At 44.2% G+C, this 25,507-nt stretch overlaps 1 protein-coding gene across 12 annotated transcripts in view; it reads right to left on the minus strand.

Moving 5' to 3' along the window:
- The window catches only part of APLP2 (amyloid beta precursor like protein 2), a 684,051-nt gene that overhangs the window by 34,348 nt on the left and 624,196 nt on the right, over positions 1–25,507 (minus strand). For all 12 annotated transcript variants that reach the window (XM_078681958.1, XM_078681961.1, XM_078681955.1 and 9 more), the window contains one exon: positions 22,360–22,515. In XM_078681958.1, coding sequence (XP_078538084.1) covers positions 22,360–22,515 — 156 coding nt within the window. The remainder of the gene's footprint in view (positions 1–22,359; positions 22,516–25,507) is intronic.

Here is a 25,507-nt window from a genome sequence, read left to right on the forward strand (position 1 = left end):
AACTCAAAGTATGAATATATAAAAAAAAAGAAAATCGTTTTTGAGGTAAAGGAATGTTTTCAAAATTTATGTGCGCCATATGCCCCCAAATTTCTTTTTCGGGGGTGCAGCAGGGTGTTCTTGAGACACCCCTGCACCCTCGGAAAAATTCGTAATTTGCGATGAGGTAATTGCTAATCGCAAATTGCACCTTCATTCCTATGGGCCTCCTGCTGCATGGAAATGAATGGGTAATTTGTAATTAGCAAATAGGTCATCGCAAACTAGGAATGGTAAAGAATCGCTATTTATTCCTTAAAGTTCGCTATTTAGGAAATGCAAAAAACTTTGATGATACATATGGCGGTTCATCTCTAACAAGATAAGAAGCATAGGGATAGATTTATGATGACTGGCGCATCACCAGGGATGTGTTAGTCATTCTGTGCCGCTGTTCCGTCACCTATGGTGTGCTGCATTTACAATGCGGCGCATCATGGGGCAAAAACAGCACAGATGCGTGACGTATCTGTGCCGTAAAGGTGGCGCATTGCTGGAGTTGTATCGCAAGTGTGATGAAGCTCCAGCAAGGCTCAGGGGTGCCCCTGTCGCAGGGTTTCTGTTCTCACACAGAACTGTGGACAGAGGATTGGAACCTCGGCGAATTAGGGTGTCCCAGAACTCACCTTAGTAATCAAAACCCCTTAGCAAGCTAGGTACAGTGTCACATTGGATATAACAAACTCTCAATGTTTAGACAATCCAGAATATGAACTTATAGTACCTCAGGATACGTGGAACTCATGAACAGTCGGTCGTTATATATTTCTTAGAAACCAGAACATGGAGTTAAGAAGAACACATGTGTATTTGAAATGTTTATTTACTAATGCCGTCTTCTCAGGCGTAGTATCTTAGATAATACAAGTACACATATTATCAGTAGCAAAATTACCAGCATAGTTACTAGTACATAAAAAGCGAATGGTGACAGTATGTTAACATGCTGTAAATGAATAAGAGTTAGCAACACTTATAAGCAGCCGCGGGCCGTGGAGGGAGTTACGGTGGGGCAGGGAGGCGGGGAGGGGCAGGGTGGAGAGGGCTCCACCCTGCCCCTCCCCCTCCCCGCCCCACCGTAACTCCCTCCACGGCCCGCGGCTGCTTATATCTCACCCTCCCTAATACACATATTATATTATTTGCTAAGAAGGTCTCTTTGTGTTGGTTTAGGGCGTGCCCATACTTTAGTGTCTTAGATTTGAAGGAATCACATCAGCATACACCAGCTCTCTCTTCATGTGAACCGCATCAACTGTTGTGTATGTGTGTTCGGCAAAGCAATATAAAACCCGCCTCATGCCCAGAATTGGCAGAAGTTGCACTTATGTTATGAGTATGAAGTCGTGGAGATCAGACCTCATAACAATTCTGTATCGTGTTGTTCTTGAAACTTCAGCACTCGCTGTACAGATATAGTTCAACAAGCAAAGCAGATAGTAGAGCAAGAACATATTATTCTCATGTAAACCACGATGAACTACTAGGTTGAAAGCTAAAGCAACAACTAAGTGTCGTGTGCAGAAGTTGCAAAAAAGGAAAAATGGCGTTTAAACCGGTAATGAGCCCATGCTAACTTAACACGGTGTAAAGATATCCAGGACCTAGATGACACCTCCCCATGATCCGGAAACAAACTGAATAAGATAATAGAAGTGCCATCTTATGAGAGCAGATTGCAAGTTTATATGTGGACGGTCCGCAAGGTAAAGCATTAAAAACTAGGAAAATTTAATGCTAAAGAAAAATAAAACAGCCAAGTACTTTATCGAGTCTTAAGCCAATAGGCAAGCTAAATAATAAAAACTTGACAAATAAGTCAATGAATTGTCAATGAAATGCTAGTACTCAGCATATCAAACATGAAAAAGGTCTATGACATAACTGTGTATGCAAAATAAGCTGCAACAGCCTCCAATAGGAAGTCACCGTCTTCATCCGAAAAGAGTTCAGCCATCCAATTTAAAAGCGGAAAAGAACATACGTGCTCTCCCAGCACCGGATCCTCTATCACCATCAGAGGACAGCTCGGTGGGTTTTCAAGAAAGCTCTGTTCCAAGAAAGACTGTGTTGCCGCCAGTAAATTCCAGGGACCAATTAGTCCATGCATCAATGCCACAGCCATAATCCTTTCGCCAGGACAAACCAACTCGTGAGTAATGATAGGAGTCATCAGCTGATTAAAGTCGACGTCAGGAGAAACCGGTCCGCAGAGACACAAATCAATGGCCCAATCGAAATCACAGGTCAGGCAGTGAAATACAGGCTGGACACAGGTGAAGTAGGAGAATCGAAAAGATAATCCATATGCCGTGCTTAATATCGCCAACGGCATTGTGCCATAATATTCTAGCATGCGATTGCGGAACAGTGTCAGCAGCTGCAGGGCGGGAGCTTGCACAGGAGGGACATCCATATTTAAAAATGTAAAAAAGCACAAGAGCGTCCGCTGGTAATGCAAGTAAAAATGGGAATCCACGAAGCAGAGTGGAAAAAATAGAATGAAAGAAAGCAGGGATGACTCCAAAGATTTTCTCAAATGAAGTCACGAGACCACTGGTAACAACTTTAAAAAAGTGCGCCAGGGCCTTTGTGGAGGACGCGTTAAAGATAGTCCGAACCATCTTGCTGAAATGGAAAGGCAAATCTGTATTGAAAAGGGTCTGCACCTCTGTACGGGTGTTCGCTATGTGAAGCACGAAAGTTTCACGGGCCGAACTCAAGGCCACCTCTCTCTGAGACAAAAGAGCTCTTATTCTTGCCATGCCGTTGAAATCTGCTCCCAAGGTTGGTATTTGTGGCGAGATTGAAAACTCCCTATGTTCATGTGTGGGAGGAAATAGAACATTTCTGCAGCAAATAACCCGTTCACTTACTGTTACGATAAAAGGAATACTTTTAATTAACCCAGAACAATCTTCATTATTGAGCATCAAATAACTACCATTTTCCAACAACTTGAACGTGGGGATGATAGCAGGAACTGGCGTGCCTTGCAACACGCAAGCCATATTTGGTCGGTGTTTGTTGCATGAACCGTGTAACTGTATGTGCCTACACATTAGTGAATGATGTGGCGTCTCAGTGCATTCCTCTCCATTCAGATAAACTTCTTGATCATCTTTGAAACATCTGTATGTGTATGGAAGCGACCAGACCTCATGAAGAAAAGCACTACCTAAAGGTTCATAACGACCTATTGGTATATATTTCATACAATTTGAAAACTTATATAAAGCAAAAGGCAGCGTTATTAAACCGTGGATAAGGCACGTTGCCAAAAAACCCGCAATCCTCTGCTGATGATGTCACTGAGCATGTCATGAATGATGTAATATGTGACATCATCAGCAGTGGATTACGGGTAATAGTATCTCTAGTTTACTCCCTTATAGCTGTCTTTCTTTTAACATAAGTGTCTGTTTCCTTCCCTTATACTTACTGTTCTTTTTTTAAAAAAATTTTTTTGGTTCACTTCCGGTTCGCGTACCGGCGAGCGAATTGGGAAGCGAACTACGAGAAATAGAGGTTGGCACAGTTCCAAATATTGTACCAATTTTTTAATAACGGGGAGGTAGTTCTGAAAAGAACTTTTTTTTTAATTGTTTTTGTTGTTTTATATTTTTTTTATTATTTTTCTGAACATTTTTTTACTTTTTTTGAATTTTTCTGAACAGTTTTATATTTTTTGGGGTTTTTCTTGGAGGGGGCAATGAAAACGATTCATTGTAAAGGGCTCAACAGGAGCAACAAAACAAAAAAAAAGTATTTATTATTTTGGGCGTTTCATACAAACTTGCATATGATAGTCAATAGCTCTGTTGATCAGAGTGATGCTTCTTTCTCCGTAGCAAATGAATCCATCGCAATGTACGCAGACGTGTTTTACTTCACCAAATCTCATTTGTATATTTGGCACTATCTCCCTGCCCTCTGGTCCCGTTACTTCCGGTACAACAGATCTTCTGGCCATAATAGGGAGATTATCTAGGTCGTTCCGAAACTGTGCAGCACTGTAGTTGTTAGGATGCCACCTAGTCATATGGCGATGCATTGTGTAGTTTCCGAAACTGTATTTTTTCTCGGTCCCTCTGGACAGTCTATCTTGACATATAAGGCAAGTTAAGTATCTTGCATTTACTTTTTTCTGACCTTTGGGAATTTAAAAAAATTGCCAAATGAAGTTTTCTTTCCGGTGAGACGTCCTGGGCTCCTCAGGCAAAAACTGCCTCTCTTCGTGCTCGTCGTCCTGTTCCTCTTCTTCCTCTTCTTGTTGAATTATAACTTGAGCAGGTGGTCCACTCTTCCTTGGATGTGGTGGAGGTGGTGGGGAAGCACCAGCTGAAGCTACTAAAGAAGCCATTGCTCACTGGTAACAAAGGGTCTTTCTCTCACAATGATGAAAGTCAGAGTGAGGAAAGAAGGAGGGATTTTCATCATTTGGGAAAAACAAGAGTTCTCAACCAATGAAAAGTGTTCATTTTAGATTATATGACCTAGTCTTACATCATTAGGAAACCAAAAGTGAAATGAACCAATGAAAAGTGTTATTACCAAGTCACATGACCTGCTGTGTTTACGTTAAGCGCTTTGCAGGGCCTCCCGGTTTGCTTCCAGAAACCTGCGCTTTGCGACTCGCTTCGCGTACCAGTTCGCTAACGTAGCACGTCATATGACGTATCACGCGACAACGTGAAACGTCATGCGGACGGGAGGCGTCACGATGTTGTTTTCTAACGCGGCAGTTGCGGTAAAGAAACGTTTACCGGCTCGCGGTCTATTTCGCGGCATCAAGGTCAGCTAACGGGAAGCTTCCAGATTCGCAAAGCGGGAACGAAGAAAAAAAAATATTTAAAAAAAAATGTATTCATAAACATATAAAATATATTTTTGGATTTAAAGAAGAATACATTTTACAGCTACAGATATTAGCTGTTAAAAAACCAATGAAATTCACTGAAAAAACCATAGGTTATAGACCATATATAGTTAGGAATTAGCATTTACAAAACCTTGAAAATTCACTGAAAAAACCATAGGTTATAGACCATATATAGTTAGGAATTAGCATTTACAAAACCTTATTTTACTCACACAAAACCATTGAAATTCCATATATAGTTAGTTGCACTAACTATATATCGCGCACCCGCAATCCACTGCTGATGATGTCACATATTACATCATTCATGACATGGTCAGTGACATCACTGATGACATCACTGATGACATCTCAAATGACATCACTGATGACATCTCATTTGACATCAATGACCACATCACTGATGATATCATTCATGTGACAATACAATGCATCTCCTCACATTTTAATATAACCTCTGTTTCACCCAGTGTTAAATACAGAGTATAATTTTTGAAACCATTGACACACCAATACTAGTTACTACATACACACTCACTGATTCCTATGTCTACACACACATTCACTCATTCACCCATACAATCATTCATACATACAATCACTCATCTTTACAACACTATCATATGCACTCATACACCTATACAGACACTCACAGTCTGCCACTCATCCATGGAGTTACTCACACACCTAGTCAGTCCTGTAAAGAATCAATGACACTTCCATTTTCTTGTCTATACAGTTAAACATACAGCACCTTACATTTTAAAATATATACTAACACATACTTACCTTCTTATACAATCATTGATACAAGTACACATTGATCTGCACAGAGTCACACACCTCCCAGCCAGCCACACACACACTCAGTCTCCCATACAAATACTTGGACAATCAATCAGTAACCCATATAGTTAATCATATAGCTACTGATCAACACATGCAGCAGTTTACAGAACAACAGACATAATGATGCACAAATTAAGACAGTTTAGTCACTAACCCATGCACACATTTAATCACTCACTCATACATTCAGTCATGCACCTACTAAATCCTTTGTCCAGACACTTATACTTCCACTCATTCTTCAATATGTAAGACACATTTTAACTTTACAGAAACATACAGTCACTGGATGTTGTCATCAGTGATGTCATCAGTGATGTCATCAGTGATGTCACTGACCATGTCATGAATGATGTAATATGTGACATCAGCAGCAGTGGATTGCGGGTGCGCGATATATAGTTAGTGCAACTAACTATATATGGAATTTCAATGGTTTTGTGTGAGTAAAATAAGGTTTTGTAAATGCTAATTCCTAACTATATATGGTCTATAACCTATGGTTTTTTCAGTGAATTTTCAAGGTTTTGTAAATGCTAATTCCTAACTATATATGGTCTATAACCTATGGTTTTTTCAGTGAATATATATATATATATATATATATATATATATATATATATATATATATATATATATATATATATATATATATCCAATTCTCCCAAAACACCAGCCAGTTGCACTCGTGAGCGGGTGCACACAAAACGGGGGTGTGCCCGTTACAAAATCTCAGCTCCACACATCCACGGACTGTATATCCAAAGGAAAGCAGCACACGCAGGGGGTAGTTCCACCGCAAGTTTATTAGAGGAACTAAACAGCAACTGTTGCGGTTTAGTTCCTCTAATAAACTTGCGGTGGAACTACCCCCTGCGTGTGCTGCTTTCCTTTGGATATACAGTCCGTGGATGTGTGGAGCCGAGATATATATATATATATATATATATACATATACACAGCACTAATATGTAAGCAGAATAACCTGCCTGTATAAATACAGAGAATTAGATATGCATATACAAAAATGTATATGGCCATAAATAGGGGCGCTGAATGAAAGAGTACTAGAGATACCCAACATAGGGCACAGGCTACACCGTGAAGGTGCAACTCAACACGACATCAAGAAATACCATACAAATAAAGCAGTCGTATCTGCTGTAGAGAACTTAAGAAGCACTTCTGCACCTAGCGGAAAGAGCACTGTTAGTGCGCTATCCACTTGAAGCTCGCACGTAGAATGAAAGGGCAACCCCCTTAAGAGGGCGCAAGTCAATATGAACAGAATCGGTGCTTCACCTCAGGTAAGAAAAGGTGCAGTTAACACCAAACAAAAAACAGGTTGAACTCGGATTTGCTGAAAATGGCCCTAATACTGGAACCAACATAACTACGAATAACTACTAGGTAGATTTATCAGGTCGGTTAGCTTTGAACCGATGTACAGCTGAATCAGCCTGCTCTCCAAAGAGATGGATACCAACAAGTGGCATATTCTAATGGGAGTCTTTGACAGGCTCTGAAAACCCATATATGCGGAGCTACGCATGCCTGTGCAGCGCAACAACCTGAGCCATACTCATACCAACAGAATTGGTCATGTCCAAACTGCATTCAATAGCAAATCTGGCAGCTTCCCAGCCATCCTGTACTACTTGAAGGAGCTCCTGTCAGGCTTCCTCCGAACGAGAAAGCAGGCGCTGTGCAACAGAGTCCCATAGGTCATGAGACATTCTACCTAAAACACAGGTAGTGTTTAAAGATCTCAAGGCTGCACTGGCAGAAGAAAAGAGACTCGGGCCCCAATTATCCAACCACCTGGAGTCCTTGCTAGGAGGAACCACCAGACGGGGATAAGGGTCCACTGATGCAGCAGCACCTTGTACTACCAGTACTTTAGTGGTAGGGTGTCGAAAGAGGCAGGAAGGATCTCCTGGCACAGACGATGCCGATGGCCCACTGCCCGGTCAACAGACGTCCCCGTGACAGGATGTGCCCAAGTTCTCAATAATATGTCAAAGAGGGACTCATCATAGGAGTATCGAGTCAACTCCTGTCTCACCTTGATGGAAAACTTGCATCAAGGGATCTGTGGACAACTGCACTGAAAGGAATTGGCAATTCAGAATTGCAGCTGCACTTCGTAAACCCTCTGACAAAGAGGAACTATCCTCCTTTGCAATGCCCGGAGGAGAGAGCAAGTCTGAAGCTAGGGAAGATTGTAGACCACTAGCGCCCTCCAGATCAGTAAGCCAAATATCCTCCAAGGACGGTGGGGGCAAGACCACCCAAAGAAGTCTGCTCCACATCTTCCTCTCTGCCTGTAAAAAGAGGATGATTCAGAAAAGGGGGTGGTGATGGACAGAGCATCTGAATTAAGCAGAACACTCATACCCAGTCAAAAGATCAGGGCTTGATCCATCACCGTTTTTTAGCTCACTGCACCATCCCAGTTCAGAACCTGGCTACATGCAAATTAGTCTGTCCCTGGCCCAGTGCATCATGGGAACAGGGCAGACCAAACTACCAAGCCAATTCTTTACTGGAAAGGAAACAAGCTTCCGGGGACCGGTTTCTGGCATTGCAGCAGTCTTCGGCCCGGCTTGCTTGAATCCTGGTGGTGCAGTGAGCAAGGGACTCATGTCTGAGCATACCCTTCCACTCCTATAGTGGCCAAAACGATTCATAAAAGGGGGTGGTGATGGACAGAGCATCTGAATTAAGCAGAACACTCATACCCAGTCAAAAGATCAGGGCTTGATCCATCACCGTTTTTTAGCTCACTGCACCATCCCAGTTCAGAACCTGGCTACATGCAAATTAGTCTGTCCCTGGCCCAGTGCATCATGGGAACAGGGCAGACCAAACTACCAAGCCAATTCTTTACTGGAGAGGCTAAATCTGATCCGAATTAGAGGAATCCGCAGTGAGTGGCGTGCCACTGCACTCAACGCCGTCCTGCATCGTCGTGGCAACTACTCGAGATCAGAAAGGGCAATGGGATCTGCATCGAGCAACGTCACCGACCTAGTAGGCTGAAGAGGCACCACAGGTATGTATTCCGGAGGGCTGAGAACCGGGTCCGCATTGAATGCGCAACAAATTCAGGGGGCCTGCTGTGACCAAGGCCGAAGACTCTAGCGAGGATTCAGCTGGGCTGGAAAGTGCACCAGAGGGAGCAGGAGGGTCGAGGACCGGTTGAAGCAAAAGAAAATATGGATTCATTTGGTTGAAGCTTGCCCCGGCTCCAGGGTACTTAGAGTGGCATGGGTTTCCTGCGAGGTCAGAGAGGTTTGCCACGTGCACACCATGCTTCTTTCAATTCATCGTAATTTCATCAGACTGTATATGATACTGTTTAATCCTTGAAGCATGCAGCCTCGGTGACGTGGCCTGCCCAAGTGCCTCGTGTCTGTGTAAACTTGAAGAAAACTGGAGCAACATTCCACTCCAACCGGACACACAGCTAACTCCATTATATATTCACCAAAGTACTCCATATTTGTATCCATGTTTATATTTTATTCCATATTTTCCAATTCATCAGTTATTTTAACCAAATTTAGTTCCTTGTCATATATGGGGCAGTGTATGTATATAAACGTTTCTTCTGCTAAAGATATGCCTATCCAGGCCTTTTTCCAGAGCATGATATATACATCCAACATTCTTGGTAGTGGATCTTATTAACCCAATGCATTTCGGGCTGTTTATAGCCCTTCTTCGGGTGTTCACTGAAAATATTAAAACATTGACATTATTTTATATAGTTCAGACCACTTTGCAACAACAATCAATAGCGTGCTTAGCTATCTCACTGACGTTTTCCCTCTAGACGCGCAACTATGCGAGGTCTCCACAACCGGTAGGTGTGAGTTGACGTCCAACTGACGCTTAGTACGTTGGGTCTTGGGTGTTTTCTGTGAAGGTGATGGATATTCACAGGAGCAACCCCTTGGCCTTTATCTCTGCTTCAGGATGGGTGGACGCCACCGCTGTTTATAAGAAAGCTGCGCTGCGAGAAATTTCATGTGACATTCCTTCAATGCCATCATCCGGAGATGCTGACAGGAGCCGCAGTCGATGGAATGGTGCTGCTTGTCCAGACACTATTAGCAGACAGTATGTCGATCCGTGATCAACATCTGTCTCCCACAAGAACAACACAGCTTACACCCAGATGACATCGTTTTGGCACACTGTTCCAGAGGTAGAAAAGAGGAAGGGGCCAATAAGGGGCCGAAGTCCGCGCCGAGTCGGCCTTGCAAGTGCGGAAAAGAAGGAACTGATCTCAGCCCGTTGGCAGGGGTGTTATATGGACTCCGCTGACGTCCCATTCAACGTCGCTGCAGAGTTGCTCGACGCCCTCTGCCGGCACACAGACGTACTGCAGTGAAAAATGTTTCTGGATCCAGTCTGCGCCTGGGGAAGATTCTAAAGTAAGGAATCTGCGGCTAGATGTCTTCATCAGATTCGTTTTATACTTCTCTGCAAGAATAAAAATGAGGAAGAGTCTTCCATCTTTCGGAATGTGGAAATTGCGGCCAAGTGAACCCTAACCGATGAATACTTAAGATCACTCTTGGCTAGTTCTAGCAAGTAAGGTAGCATCTGATGGGGCTGCATGAACACTGGTGTAAGGCTAATTTATTTGTACCAAGTGTACAATATTTTTAACTTTGCATTTTAAGTCTCTGTTGTGGAAGAAACATGCTTGCATTAGGATGCCTCAGCAGTCAAAGAATACTCAGATGACCATATTTTAAGTGATCAGGAACCATACAGTCTGGCTCAGCAACTTGGGATGGAGAATCTGTTGTGTCTGGAGAGAAGCCTGTAATGATTTTTCACCTGGATCACTTGGTAATGCTGACGGCCTCAATTGGCACTATAGCAAAATTCACAAAGCCAAATAAGGGCCGCAAGAGAAAGTAGCCTCCCTCCTAGCTCTAGTAATAAATGGAAACTGAGAAAGTGCAAAAGAAGATATTTGATCATGTCATTTAAGGGCATTGCATGGGATCCCCTTGATGGAACTTGTTAGCTGGCATAATACTGGCATTTCTTGTTCTACAGGTTGGCAAATAGGTCTATGGTTGGCTGGCCTCACTTTCAAAATACTTACTCCACTTGATCCTGATAGAGTTCGCACTCGTATCAATCTGAAAAAGCACAACTGAGTGGAGCTGCCTACTCTTTTTGGCATCCGAGTAGATGTTCCTTCTGCATTTTCCATCTCGCGGAGATTGGCACAGAGCCACAGCATCTATGCTTCTTCTGATAGAGAATGGGACTTCATTCCTCCTTGCTTTGGGATGTAGTAGAGATGTCATGATGTCCGTCCTGATCAACTCAGCTTGTTTTACTACCCTTGGGTAAAGTAATTGGAAGCCTATTCTGGTGGCTTTTAACTCCAGGATGTTTATGTGGAGTTTCTTCTCAGCCTCTGACTAGAGGACTCTTGGGGTAGCTCTTGAATGTGTTCAACCCCATCCTTCGAGGGACATATCTGTTGCCATAGTTATACTGTTTGTTGTAGGATGGAATGGAAGATCAGCTTTGATTGAAAGTCCAGATGTCCAACACAAACCTTGCTGTGGGTGAGTTTTAAGTGTTCACTCCAAGAGCCAGTCATCTATTTCCACTGGAGCACCTGCTCGTACTGAACAGGCCTTTTTCCGGAGTCCACAGAAAGTAATCAGGCAGGTGCAAAAGGAAGGGATAACTGAGAGGGATTTGTATATTCAGAAGGGCACGGTTCGCTTCAAGTAAAATGCCAATACCTGGAGCTCTTTCTTCCAGGGGATGAGTTTTCAGGATTGCCTCTAGGAACTGCAATCTCATCACAGGATACATGGTAAATCTCTTATAGTGTTCAAGGTCTTGTAATACGAAAGACAGGTGCTTGTGGAGGCCCACACATCTTCCTTTGACAGACCCTTGATGAACCAGTCATCCCAGTACTCATATCATTGGTGACCTAGTCTTCGAAGGAAAGCAGCTACCAGTGCCAGGCACTTTGTAGAGATTCGGGTGAGGACTTCTGCCCAAATGGAAGTGCCCTAAATTTGTAATGATGCCGACCATAAAAATCACACATACGGACTGTAATTTGGATGTATCACAACATGAAAAAGGAGGACACCTGAAGACTCAGGTCGGTGAAGTACTACCCCCTCCTGAATCCTTAGGAAGACTTCCTGGATGGTTACAATTTGGAACAATTGTTTTTTCATGAAGTTGTTCAGCATGTGATCTACAGCTCACATGCCTCTAACGGAAAATGCTACTTACCCAGTATGCACCTGTTCTTGGCATGTAGAGCTGTAGATTCACAGGCTTTGCATAGCCTGCCAGTTAGTGTTGGGTCCGGATGTTTGCACTTTGTATTCCTTCGAAGAAGTCTTTACCAGTCAAGAGGTAGGTGACTCCTCCTTTTGGTGACAGTGCACATGAGCATTGACTTTATTGTTAGATTGTTTTCCCGCAGAAGGTGGTAATGGAGTTAGTAAGAGTAGTAGAATAGAGATGTCCATGTGTGTGATGTATTCCTATAGGTTCTGTATCAATCCCCCTATTCCTGACCCTATTCTGGTTAACGAGTTAACTAGCAGCCATCCCATGATGCAGAAACCGTTATCTGATTACGCCAGACCACGGCACAGGAGCGCGTTATCTGATTAGGTCATAACGCTTGCCATCTAATTAGGCAAAGCAATATTCCTCCAGCCCCTGATAAGGCATACGGAGTCCTCAAAACAAATCAAACCTATGACAACCTGGGAAAAACCCTGCGGCCATTGTTTTGATTTCACCGAGAACTTCAGTAAAAGAATGTGCTAACGACCAGCTCGTATGACATCCTTATTGACGTATCTATGTCCATCCTTACGTCAATCTCGGCACCTTACAGGTATAAATATTACCGACATTGCCTTAAGCAAACATACGCGGTGGTGACGAGATCGGAGCAGCGAGACTTGCCGAAGCCCAGCAGAGAGCGAAGCCCCCGGCGCTGCCCCGCCTTCCTGACGCGCTGAGAACGAGACGCTGCTTTCTCCTGCCGAGAAATCCAGCTCCGGCGCTTCCGCGCAGCCCTCGCAGGCAGCTTGGAATATCGAGACCTCAGACGAGAGATACTATCCCTCAACCATCCTAGACCTCAGGTACGGAGCTGAATAACCCCTTACAGAGAATTCTTGAATCAGTCACTTGGCAAAACAAACTTAACTTAAACTGCTACTTTCTATCCCCGCCCACGTATTAGGCTTAGGTCAGGTACACTGGGGTAGGCGTAGTTAGAAGCACCAGTTGAGTACGATTAGTCAAATGTTTATATGTATGTATCTATTTTATCCATTTTAAATAACGTATGGCTTAGAAACCATATCAATGTTTTTACAGTATTATTTTATAATTCTGCTTTTATTGTATGCACTTTACTTAACCATAAGTATTGCAATAATATCGATCCATTTCTCTTGTACGAGAAAAGAGACTGATCAATAAATAACATCTTTTATTGAACACGCCCGTCTCTTCCTTTTCTCTACAATCTGGTGAAACTAAGAATGCACGTACTGACTGAGTAAAATAAGTTGTCTTTTGTTTTCACACGACTCTAGGGATACACTCTTGATTAGGGGAGAGCAAAGTTGTCATGTTCTATGGTTGTCAGAAACTAAATCCCTTCTTGTCTATCCAGGGAGGTTCAACTCCTCCTTGTCTATTCGAGAAAGTTTCTAGTGAACTCTGAGCTAGCTGGCAAACCCAAAACTTTAAGTCTAATATCGACAGTAGAAGACCTAGTTAACGTCTGGTCTAGGTCTATACTATTGGAGGTATTATTCCAATGCGCAGAGCCTATTGGGATAATAGGAACTACACTACATGTGTATGTAGCCAAGTAAGATATCAGTCGAACAGGTATAGGTGCCCGGGGAGGCGGGTGGGCGCATGTGAATCTACAGATCTACATGCTAAAATCAGATGCATACTGGGTAAGTAGCATTTTCCGTTAGTGGCATGTGAGCTGTAGATCACATGCTTTACATTGACTATATAGCAGAAATCTCCCAAGCCGGTGGCTAACCTGTAGCTGTTGCAGTGGCTTGAAAGAGTGTACGTAGAACTGCCTGGTCCACACTAGCTTGCTGTTTTGCTAACACATCAACACCACAGTGTTTTGTGAATGTGTGAGGTGTAGACCATGTTGCAGCTTTGCAGATGTCATCTATGGGGATGTTTCCTAAGAAAGCCATAGAAGCCCCTAGTTTGCAAGTGGAGTGGGCTCTAGGGGGAATTTTTAATGTTCTTTTCGCATAGCATGTCTGAATGCATCGGACTATTCACCGTGCAATACCTGATTTTGAGATGGGATTGCCTTTATGAGGTGGAGCAAAAGCCACAAAGAGATGTTTCGTTTTACATAAAGGTTTTGTCCTTTCTATGTAGTAGGGGAATGCTCTTTTAACGTCTAAGGTATGTAGAGCACGTTCTGCCACAGAACCTGGTTAAGGGAAGAAAACAGGCAACTCAACAGATTGGTTGATATGGAAGGCAGAAATCACCTTGGGTAAAAATGTAGGATTAGTCCACTTTGTTTTGGTGTACCTGTAAAAATGGTTCTTGAATGGTTCGTGCCTGAAGCTCACCCACTCTCCTCAGTGATGTAATAGCTTTGAGGAAAGGAACTTTGCAAGTGAGAAATTGTAGCTCATATTTGTGTAATGGCTCAAAGGGTGGACCCATTAGTCTGGTGAGGACAATATTGAGATTCCACACTGGGGCAGGTGGAAGTCTTGGGGGAATGACTCTTCTGAGTCCTTCCATAAATGCCTTAATAACAGGCACTCAGAAGAGAGATAGATGTTGTCTATTTAGAAGGTATGCAGCTATTGCAGCAAGATGTAAGCGTATGGATGTGTATGCTAAATTTGAACGCTGTAGATGCAGTAAATAGCAGATGATGTTTGGAACGGAAGCATTAAGCGGGTTGATTTGGTTATTACAATAAATCGCAAACCACTTCCACTTTGCTGGTTAGCAAGCCCTAGTAGTAGGACATCTAGCCTTTTTGATAATGTTCATGCAGTCTGGCGGAAGATTGAGGTAGCCAAACTCTATGCCTTCAGGTGCCAGACCGCAAGGTTGAGATGACCAGGATCATGATGTCTTACCTCTCCACAGCTCTGCCTGAGGAGATTGGGTGTAAGATGAAGTTTTTGGTGATGGACGACTGATCGCTCCAACAAGGTGGCAAACCACGGTTGACAGACCCATGTGGGAGCAACTAGGATTAGTGTCAGGGACGCCTGTTTGAGCTTCTGAACCACTAGTGGAATGAGTGCGAGAGGCGGAAAAGCGCAGGCGAATCTCCCTGAGCAATTCATCCATAGTGCGTTGCCTCTGGACAATGGGTTTTGATACCTGGATGAGTTTTGCGTTGTTGTGTGTGGCGAACAGATCTAGGTCTGGGAAGCCCCACATCTGAAAGAATGGGAGGAGAACTCTAGGGTGGAGTTCCCACTTGTGGATCTGTTGTCTCTGTCTGCGGAGCAGATCCGCAATTTGATTGTGTACTCCTGGGAGGTGCTCTACAAGGAGATACATTTTGTGATGTATGGCCCACCTCTGTGTCTGTGTTAATTGTGACAGTTGGAGAGAGTGTCCCTCCCTGTTTTTGTATGAAATACATTGCTGTCATGTTGTCTGTGCGTATCAGGACAGCTTTGCGTGCCAGGTGAATCTGAAAGGCTTTGAGCGCTAGAAATAATTGCTAGAAGCTCTAGATGATGCATGTGAAGCTGCTTTTGATGCAGGCTCCACATGCCCTGAATTGTGTGAGTTTGGAGATGAGCTCCCCAACCACTGAGCGATGAGTCTGCTGTTAGCACTATCTGTGGAACCGGGTCGATGAAGGGCCGCCCACTGGAAAGGTTTTGTGGATTCCACCACTGCAGAGAGCGAGGAGTTCGGCCGTCCACCAACTCTAGATCTGATAACTGACCTTGAGACTAATTCCACTGACGTGCTAAGCATTCTTGAAGGGGATGCATTTGAAGTCTTGCATAAGGAACTATTAGGATGCAAGACGCCATCATTACTAGTAACTGCATGAACACTAGAGCTGGTAATGAGTGTTGAGGCTGGAATTGGGAAAGTAGGTTTAAATGTTGCAGATTCAGGCCAGATTGGGATAGGCCAGAGCTTTTTTGTGTATCTATAGTGGCTCCCAAGTATGCTTGCATGTTGGAGGGATGGAGATGGGACTTGGATAGATTCACTGTGAATCCAAGACCGTGGAGCAGCTGCACGGTTTTGTGAGTATGTCGTAGATAGTTTGCTTGCAAGCTTGCTTTTATGAGCCAGGTGTCTAAGTATGGGAAGACGTGAATGTGTTGTCTTTGCAGATGAGCAGAGACCACTGCCAGGCATTTGGTTTAAACCCTGGGAGCAGTAGCGACTCCGAATGGGAGTACTTTGAATTGGTAGTCTTGCCCCCCCCCCGATCCCCCCCCCCCCCAACACAAACCTGAGGTATTTGTGGTGAGTGGGGTGTATTGGAATGAGGAAGTAGGCTTCCTTTAAATTTAAAGTTGACAGAAAGTTGCCTTGTTGAAGGAGTGGGAGTACTTGTTGGAGTGTCACCATATCAAAGTGATCAGATTGGATGTATAGATTCAGGTCTCGGAGGTCCAGTATAGATCTGAGAGAGCCGTCTTTTCTGGGGATTAAGTAGTAGAGGGAGTATACACCTGCTCCTTGATATTGTAATGGGACTGGTTCTATAGTTCTTTTTTGTAACAGAGTGAGAACTTCTTGTTTGAGAAGGTTGAGATGTTCTTGTGACATTGCGTGTGATCTTGGAGGAATGTTTGGTGGAGTGTTTGTTAGTTCCAGGCAGTAAACATTTTGGATCATTTGTAAAACCCATCTGTGAGAGGTGATTGTGTTCCAGAAAGGCAGAAATTGGGAGAGAAGTCCCCCGACAGGAGTGGAATGATATGGGGTAGAGGAAGGAATTCACTGTTTGGTGTTTGCAGGGTACAACAACGTGCTTTGATTTAGATGACGAAGGCTTCATTTCAGCACCGACATGGGGCTGACTCGAGCCGGAAGGCTTTGATTGTGTTTCAGTGCCGGACCGGAATGCGGGCCGTCCGAAACTTTCTCGGTGCCGACCTTGGCTTGAGGGCAGATGAGGTACCGGAGACTTTTTCTTTGACGAATGTTGGGACAGGGGAGTGTCTGTATTCACAGTACGCTGACCTGGTGTCACTTGCTCTTGTTCTTCCATGTCGGAGTCTGCTTCGGACATGTGTTCCCCCTCTTCTTCGGCTTCTTTTGTGTGGAATTCTTCCTAGTCGGAATCTTCACCGAAGATGTCCAGTGCGGAGCCGCTTTGTTGGTGCATTTCGTGACGTCGAGCCCGGCGGTCATGGAGCGCCTTCTTGGATCGAAACGATCGGCACACGTTGCAGTCTTGTTCGTCATGTTCCAGGGATAGACAGAGATTGCACACTTCGTGCAAGTCGGTGCACGAAAACTTACCACAACCCCCGGGACAGAACTTGAATGGAGTCAGTTCCATCGACTGCCAGCAAGCACAACCAGGGTAGGCCCGTAGCCCTCCGTGAATCTTCCGATCGAAGACTGACTCAAAACGATATGCAGAGAATGGGAAACGCGGTTGAGAACAATACCGTCAGGAAAGTGGATTGCTCGTAGAGGGAAAACAGAGAAGCGGTGTCGAACCGGAGCGCCGCAATTCACATCCGAACCCGATGGCGGAAAAAAAAATCTAACAATGAAGTCGATACCCATGCGCACTATCACCGAAAGGAGTCACCACCTTGCTTGTGACTGGAAAAAACTTCTTCGAAGAACATGAGCCTTGAACACGAGTTTATTGTATTATTGTCACAATCACATCAACATTGTAACAGTTTTTACATAAAGAAAAATCAGGTAACACTGTTAAAAAAATGATTGTGAAGACACAGTATTGTTGTGTAGTTGAATATATGATATAATTTCATGTGTTTCAAGATTTTCCAACTTTGCTAATTATCAATAAAAATATGGTTTCATAGAATCTCAGATGTATATTGTTGTGAGCCTTTTTTAATGTAGATAGGTTGCTAAATCCCCCCGAAAAACATTGAGTTGCCTAAGGTGTTTGTACACTGATCTGGCAATCATATTACCCCAGGATGGCCAAGGTTTTAGAGGCTTTTATGAATGTGGCAGTTATAGAGATGACACTGAGCTCAAAACTGTTTGTGCATCTGCTATCACTGTCAGGAGTGCAGAAGTCAGAGTGATAGGACTTTTTTGATCTACTCAGAGTTAGTTGTCACTAAAGAGATCAAATCAGGCTTCTGGTAGCCAGCATGCTGGCATAGATTCAGGTGCCATTCACTTTTATTCTAAGCAGGGTCCAAACGGCTCACCAAAGGCATCATTGCCAACAAGTGTCTTGTCATGGACTATGGAACAGTCTACAGATCTTACTAGTGGGGTGCTAATCAACAGGACATTCAACAACAGGGCTTTTCTCACTGACACAGGATCTCAGGTTTGAGTACTTGGGTGGCAAGTTTGAATTGTATTGTATTGTATTGTAGCGGTTTTTATTGAGCGCGATTGCTGCCCGCAGGCGTCCAAGCGCTGAGTAGAGGGAAAGTGACTGAGGGAGCTTAAGGTATATAGGATTGAGAAAACAGCAGTGTTTTTAAGTTTTTCCGGAATGCAAGTAGGTCAGGGTTGGAGCGGAGTTTGATGGGAAGGGCATTCCATAGCCTAGCGGTGTTCAAGGAAAACATCCTGCCTCCAGATCTAGCTCGCTTCACCCTAGGCACAACGGCCAGGAAAGCCTCTGAAGACCGAAGGTTCCTTTTAGGGTGGTAGGGGGTGACCAGGCCAGTGTTTATGGCAGATCCCGTCTTCCAAAAGGTGCGATGTGCCAGGCATAGCGCCTTGAAGGACACTCTCTGCTTCACTGGCAGCCAGTGGAGACTCTTCAGAGCAGGTCTGGCCGACTGGGTCCGAGGAATTTTCAGTAAAGTGCGTGCTGCACAATTCTGAACAATTTGCAGTTTCCTGAGGGTCATCTCCGGGGCCCCTAGGTATAAAGCATTATTTGAGTCTAGGCGAGATTGAATCAGACCTTGGACTGCCACCTTTTTTGCCTCTAGGGGGAGTAACGGGAGCACCTTCCTCAGAATTCTGAGTAGGCTAGAGCAGGTGGCAGACAGTTTTTTGGCCTGGGTGGAGAAGGAAAGTTTATCATCTAGCCATACTCCCAGGCTTTTGACACTTTCTTTATGAGTGGGCGGGGGGCCCAGAGCACTGGGCCATAGGGATGTGAAAGACATAGGAGAGGTTGGGCCCAGGAGCATGAGCTCCGTCTTATCTCCGTTCAGCTTAAGGGAGGAGTTGGTCATCCAGCCCTTCACGTCCACTAGGCAGTTTAACAGGTCTGCTGGGGAGTGAGTATTGTTCTCCGTTGCCAGCGAGACCACAAGCTGGGTGTCGTCGGCATATGACACGATTTTAATGCCGTATGGTTCTACAACACCCGCCAGCGGCCTCATGTAGACGTTGAACAATACAGGGCTCAGGGAAGAGCCCTGTGGCACTCCGCAGCTCAAGAGTTTCCTGGAGGACACCGTCTTTCCATCAAAGATCTGAAACGACCTCCCAGACAGGAAGGACTCGAACCACCTTAAAGCATCACCTGAAACTCCGATGTTATGGAGACGGTCTAGCAAGGTGGTATAGCTGACCGTATCGAAGGCAGCACTTAGATCAAGGAGGATCACTGCCACCGATCCTCCCTGGTCTAGTATCCTTCTAGTTTCTTCGGTGACTGCTAACAAGGCGGTTTCGGTACCATGTTTCGGTCTAAAGCCTGTCTGGGAAGTATGTAGTAGAGAGTGGTCCTCCAGGAACTGGACCAGCTGCGCGTTTATGTGTTTCTCCAGTACCTTGCTCACCCATGGGAGAAGTGAAATGGGGCGGTAACTGGAGTGGTCATCTGGGTCTAGGCTGGGTTTTTTTAACAGTGCCCGCACCATGGCCTGTTTCCAAGCCATGGGGACTGAACAAGCAGATATGGAGGTATTAAGGAGGTCTAGAATTGCGGGCAGGGTGGTTTTGCTGGCTCGCATGCTGTGAATGGATGTCAGAAGCACTGGAGTTCTTTTGCGTTGCATTTGATGGTTGCAGGTGGCGGCTGTGGATATTTCTAAAGCACAATCTATCGGAGGAAGCTCCACATGCTTCCTTTTTTAAACTGTCTTCATGGAAGTGCTTGGCATGACACTTTTCACAGAATCTTCCTCAAATGAGGGAGTATCCACTTAAGAAGGGGGAACTCTATGCCTTTCCAGCAAGTAAAGAGCCAACTTTCTTTTCGCTGTATTTAGTGTATTTGAAGTGAAGGTCTTACAGATGTCACAGCGAGATGCTTTATGATTCGTGTAAATGCAATTATCACTGGATTCAAGCAAGCCTGGCTGAAGACAGCTGAAATGCCAGAAACCGGTCCGAGGAAGCTTGTTTCCGGTCCAGGGAAGGCATGGCTTGGCAGTTCGGGCTGGACTGTTCCCATGATGCACAGGATCAGACTGATTTGCATATGGCCATCTTTGAACTGGGGTGGCAGAGTGGGCTAAAGAACGGTGAGGAATTAAACTCAGATCTGTTGACTGGGTGTGAGTGTTTGATTGGTTCAGATGCTCCGTCCATCACCACCCCCTTTTGTACCGCTTTGTTCGCCATAAGTTGGAAGGGTATGCTCAGACGTGAGTCCCTTGCTCACTTTGCCACTGGATTCAAGCAAGCCTGGCTGAAGACTGCTGAAATGCCAGAAACCGGTCCTAGGAAGCTTGTTTCCGGTCCAGGGAAGGCATGGCTTGGCAGTTCGGGCTGGACTGTTCCCATGAGGCACAGGGTCAGACTGATTTGCATATGGCCATGTCTGAACTGGGGTGGCAGAGTGGGCTAAAGAACGGTGATGGACTAAACCCAGATCTGTTGACTGTTTGTGAGTGTTTGATTGGTTCAGATGCTCCATCCATCACCACCCCCTTTTGTACCGCTTTGTTCGCCATAAGTTGGCAGGGTATGCTCAGACGTGAGTCCCATGCTCACATTGCCACTGGATTCAAGCAAGCCTGGCTGAAGACAGCTGAAATGCCAGAAACCGGTCCTCAGAAGCTTGTTTCCGGTCCAGGGAAGGCATGGCTTGGCAGTTCGGGCTGGACTGTTCCCAGGAGGCACAGGGTCAGACTGATTTGCATATGGCCATGTCTGAACTGGGGTGGCAGAGTGGGCTAAAGAACGGTGATGGATTAAACCCAGATCTGTTAACTGAGTGTGAGTGTTTGATTGGTTCAGATGCTCCGTCAATCACCACCCCCTTTTGTACCGGTTTTTGGAGGAACGGCAGAGACTTGTAGATTTTGGTCTGGATGGTTGATAATGGTGACAGACTAAAGATTATGTTGGATGGTGTTTTACAGTGGCTACCTGAGGGTGTTCCTGGGTATCCTACACTGCATTTAAACTGCTGAGAGAGAATAGTTGGCAGGAGATTACTGACAGCTGTAAATATACATTTTGTTGAAAGTATGTCAGACGATGGTGTACAGTGCAATTTGACTTAACAGGAAGCTGTGAATGTTTGTATAGGTTTAGTTTGTGGGCTATGTTATGGGCTCTGGATCAGAGAGGGGGTATAGAGGGCGGCAAAGATCATATCGCGGAAGTGGATTCTGAGATCATAGAGATGATAGTGAGATAACATTTTAGTCTTCATGGACAAATAGAACAAAGTCAGAGACCAATTTTCTGTCAACGTTTTTGATGGAGGAGGGTTTAAAGGCTCAAAGCCAAGCTAGATTTAAAAAAGGTGGAAAGCATCTGCCCATCAAACAATGGAGAAAGTCTGGGCCTTTTCTAATGTGTGTTCCCACTGTTGACGCTTAACTTAACCTAAACTATTGACAGCAAGCGTACGTTTTGCAAAACAAGTAACTCTAACCAGAAAAAGACAAGTTAGAAATATAAATGGGCCCAGACAACTTTATTTACAGCTTTACTTGCAAATTAGTGTTTTTTTAAAAAGTTACTCAAGCACGCCTGGGGAGACATGAAAGAAGTAAACATCTAGACTTCATTCTGACCAAGTGACAGGTGAGGGAAACGTGGATTACCAGGAATTCTCTAGAGGTTGTGACAAAAGTGTTGCAGATTGGAAGTAGTAAATCAACAAAGACAAACATTTCACTCCAAGGATTGGCCATGTAGTACTAACACTGTTTGGTGACTTGACGTTGGAAACTGGAGCTGGTCTTTGATCAAGGGCGAACAAGTTATGAAAATGCAGCACCTACGGCCCTCATTGTATAATGATCTACCAATCCACGCTAGTTTGTTCTTGTGTATTCTTTCATTCTCTCTGGAAGGCTCACATTAGAGGCTTTCCATGACTGCTTCTAATTTACTTGTGTGCCCTATGCACTTTAGAGACAGAGAATCAAATAACAAAAGCTTTATGTACACTTGAAAATACTGACCTCTACAATGCCATGACTGATAGTACCATACTGCCTCTTTCTCAGTAACACTAAGCTGATAACAATCACAGTGGCTATTGCAACAGCTATTACGAGTAGACCAATCAAGGCACTGCTGCTGAAGGTAAATTCTTCACGTAAGGACCCCTCCGAATCCTGCAATGTGGAAAAGAGAAAAAGGCTAGGTGACTATTCAGTTACAATTTCTGAGGCACATGCCTCAGACTCATTCACTTGAATATCATGTTTATTGAATGACAGTGCACAGGTGTAGTTCTGATTGAGTTCTATTTACACCCCGGCAGGCATTGCCAGCTACTACCTACACTAATGTAGTCCAAACAACGTGGAGTTAACGTCATAATAGTTCAAGACATTGACTTAAAGTTAATCTCCTGTATTTGACAAAACTGACACTGGACAAACGCATATTGAACATGCAATAGTTCCTTCCACTGCAAAAATGAAGAGAATATTAACAAGAAAATAAATACTTACCTGTAACAATGGTATGAATATCCTCGCCAGATTCATATGGTTTCAATTACAGGCTTGTAGTTCGCTGATACACTTTATTCAGTTATTACAGCACTTAAGTGTCACACCCAATCACAATGATCGTATAATATAGGTTAAGGAAGAGGCATTGTCCCAACGAGTCACATCAACATATTCACGTTCATGGAGCACTTAGAGTTTTTTATTTTATTTTTTCACTTCCAATCTGCTCTGTGATGCCAAATACATCCACTACAAGAGAGGTTGGGTGGTTGGCATGTGGTACTTGAGCAGAGTGCGGAGCCCTGCTGGGTAATGCTTGTTACAAATACCTGTGTTCTTTCCCACAGATTTACACTTTCAAAGTAAATCCATTTTGATGACGGGCTAAATAAAACCTCACCAAGTGCTTGCTCCCACCCCCGCCTCCACCATCTACATGTCTGCTACTAAAACTGAATCAGGATTGTGTTCTTTCATGCACTCATGTCACATATTTGCAAATCTCAACTAAAGTTAAGAGGCTCAGGATCGTTTATGTTGGCTCTAATAAAACAAGCACTACCCATTCCTGGTAAAGAGTTAGCTTTTTGTACCAGAGTTGGATACATGCTAAGACACACCAGCACACAAGTCTGCTTAAATATGGGTTTCCCTTGCAGTACGAGGAAAACTACTGAAAGACGCTTTTATTACTAGGCTTCGATCTATGAATCTAATATGTCAAAGCTCTCCTTTTGTTCAATAAACGCGATAAGCGAGTATCCTGAATGGGCGAGACATCACCTATGCCAGCACAACATTCCACAAAAGAGTCCTCAGGCAGATTGGAGAGACTGAAGTCCAAAATTATCCATTAGTCAGTTTTTCTGTCGATCACGAAGACTGATGAGTAGGACCGCTGCTTGATCTCAAACAACCGACGTACGTTTCGCCCCCCTGAGCTTTCTCAAGGCTTAGATTCAATTAACTGAGTTCACATTCTGTGTCTCGAGTTGCAAAGTTCAAGTTAAATATAATAGGTTGCAATTATTCCAATAAACAATGTGAAATGTAAGCCCCACTGGCAGTCATGTCAATCCCTGTGGTAAACAGCGTTACTTTTATCATGAACTGTGGAGGAAACTTTTCTCTTCCACGAGTATAGGACCATGATAAGTCCTCTCTTGTTTTGAGAGGCAATCCGTGCACCTCGTAACCAATGCCAGTGGAATTATGAACAGACAAGCAGTTCAAACTTCTAGAAGGTCTTAGAAGCTTTTGGGCAGGTATAGGGAGCTGGCTCTCCATATAATAAACCAAAATGAGATGCACTGTACAGAGAGTCCAGTTATCTTTATTAGTGTAAAGGGGCTTGCTTTAACAACCCCAAGGTGCTCTATTAGTGGTAGTGTGGTCGAGCAGCAGTAGGATTATCAAAGGGGAGTGTTAGGCATTTGTTGAACACACTGAGTCAATAAATGAGACACACTGTACAAGGAAATCCAACACCAATTTAGAAAAATAACATTGATTTTTATATTAATTTAGACACCAAGATCTTCGAGATTAGGTGAGTACTTTTCAAGTTGGCGATTTAAAAAAAAAAAAAAAGCTGTATTATTATCCTATGGGAGAATCATGCACTGCATAGGCATAATTGCAATCGAGTTACATGGTTGTTCGACTGGACTTAAGGTAAGTAGGGGCTAAGGTCTTTAGAACCACTAAGCAGTTTTGGTTTACCTGGCCTAGTGTTTCTGGGAGCAAAGGTGCTGGTCGCATGGGTAGCCCGAATATTACTGCTGAAGTCTATAGAGAAAACCAATAATAGAAAAATGCTGCAAGAGGGACGATGGACCAATTCAATGCTAGAGCAGGGCATAAAGACACATTGGTCGGAGTGAATTAGGGTGTGGAGTAGCAGTTTAATACAGGTTGCTAGAATTGTGGCGTACATTTTAACCTCTGTGTTAATCAGGAAGATCAGAAGGTAGTCCAAGCAGGAGGATGATGGAGTGTGTGTTTTGGGAATTACCAAGATCGTGGCCACGTCAATACTGCTGGGAACTATTCTTTGATGCTTTTCTGTACAGGGCATGGAGCCTTGGAGGTAGGGTGTCTTTGAACGTGCTGCAGTATTCTAGGTATCTATCGGGGCCTGGAGTCTTCCCAGCTGCCATTGCGTAGATAGCCCCACCTATGTCATCTATTTAAATGGGTTGATCAAGTAGTCGGGCCTCGGAGAGTTGCAGGAGCGGTAACTCACATAAGGGATTCTGGGTCTGTGAGTGGGGCCCATTGTGTAAAGGTGCCTATAGTAATCGGCAAAGGTCTGCACAATGGCGACAGGGGAGCACTGAGCATGGCCTTCGGGGTCTATAATCTCCAGGATTACCCGATTTGCCAAGAGGTGAGAAGCAAGCTAGTAAAGGAGTTTGCCATTTTTTTCCCTCCAGCCACAGACTTTGGCTGTGGAAGTACTCCACGTTTGCTTTGCCGTTTCTAGGGAGATATGGCGGATTTCTACCCGCAAGAGCTCGAGTTGCTTATACGTGGCCAGGTCATGCTCCAGAAAAAGGGCTTGAGCTTCCAGCCGGGAGAGACTAATTCGGAGCATGTGTTTCTTTTTGAGGTAGCCTTCAGCGAAACCACTGATGTTGGCCTTACC

Source organism: Lissotriton helveticus, chromosome 3_1 (assembly GCF_964261635.1).
Source record: "Lissotriton helveticus chromosome 3_1, aLisHel1.1, whole genome shotgun sequence".
Taxonomy (NCBI): domain Eukaryota; kingdom Metazoa; phylum Chordata; class Amphibia; order Caudata; family Salamandridae; genus Lissotriton; species Lissotriton helveticus.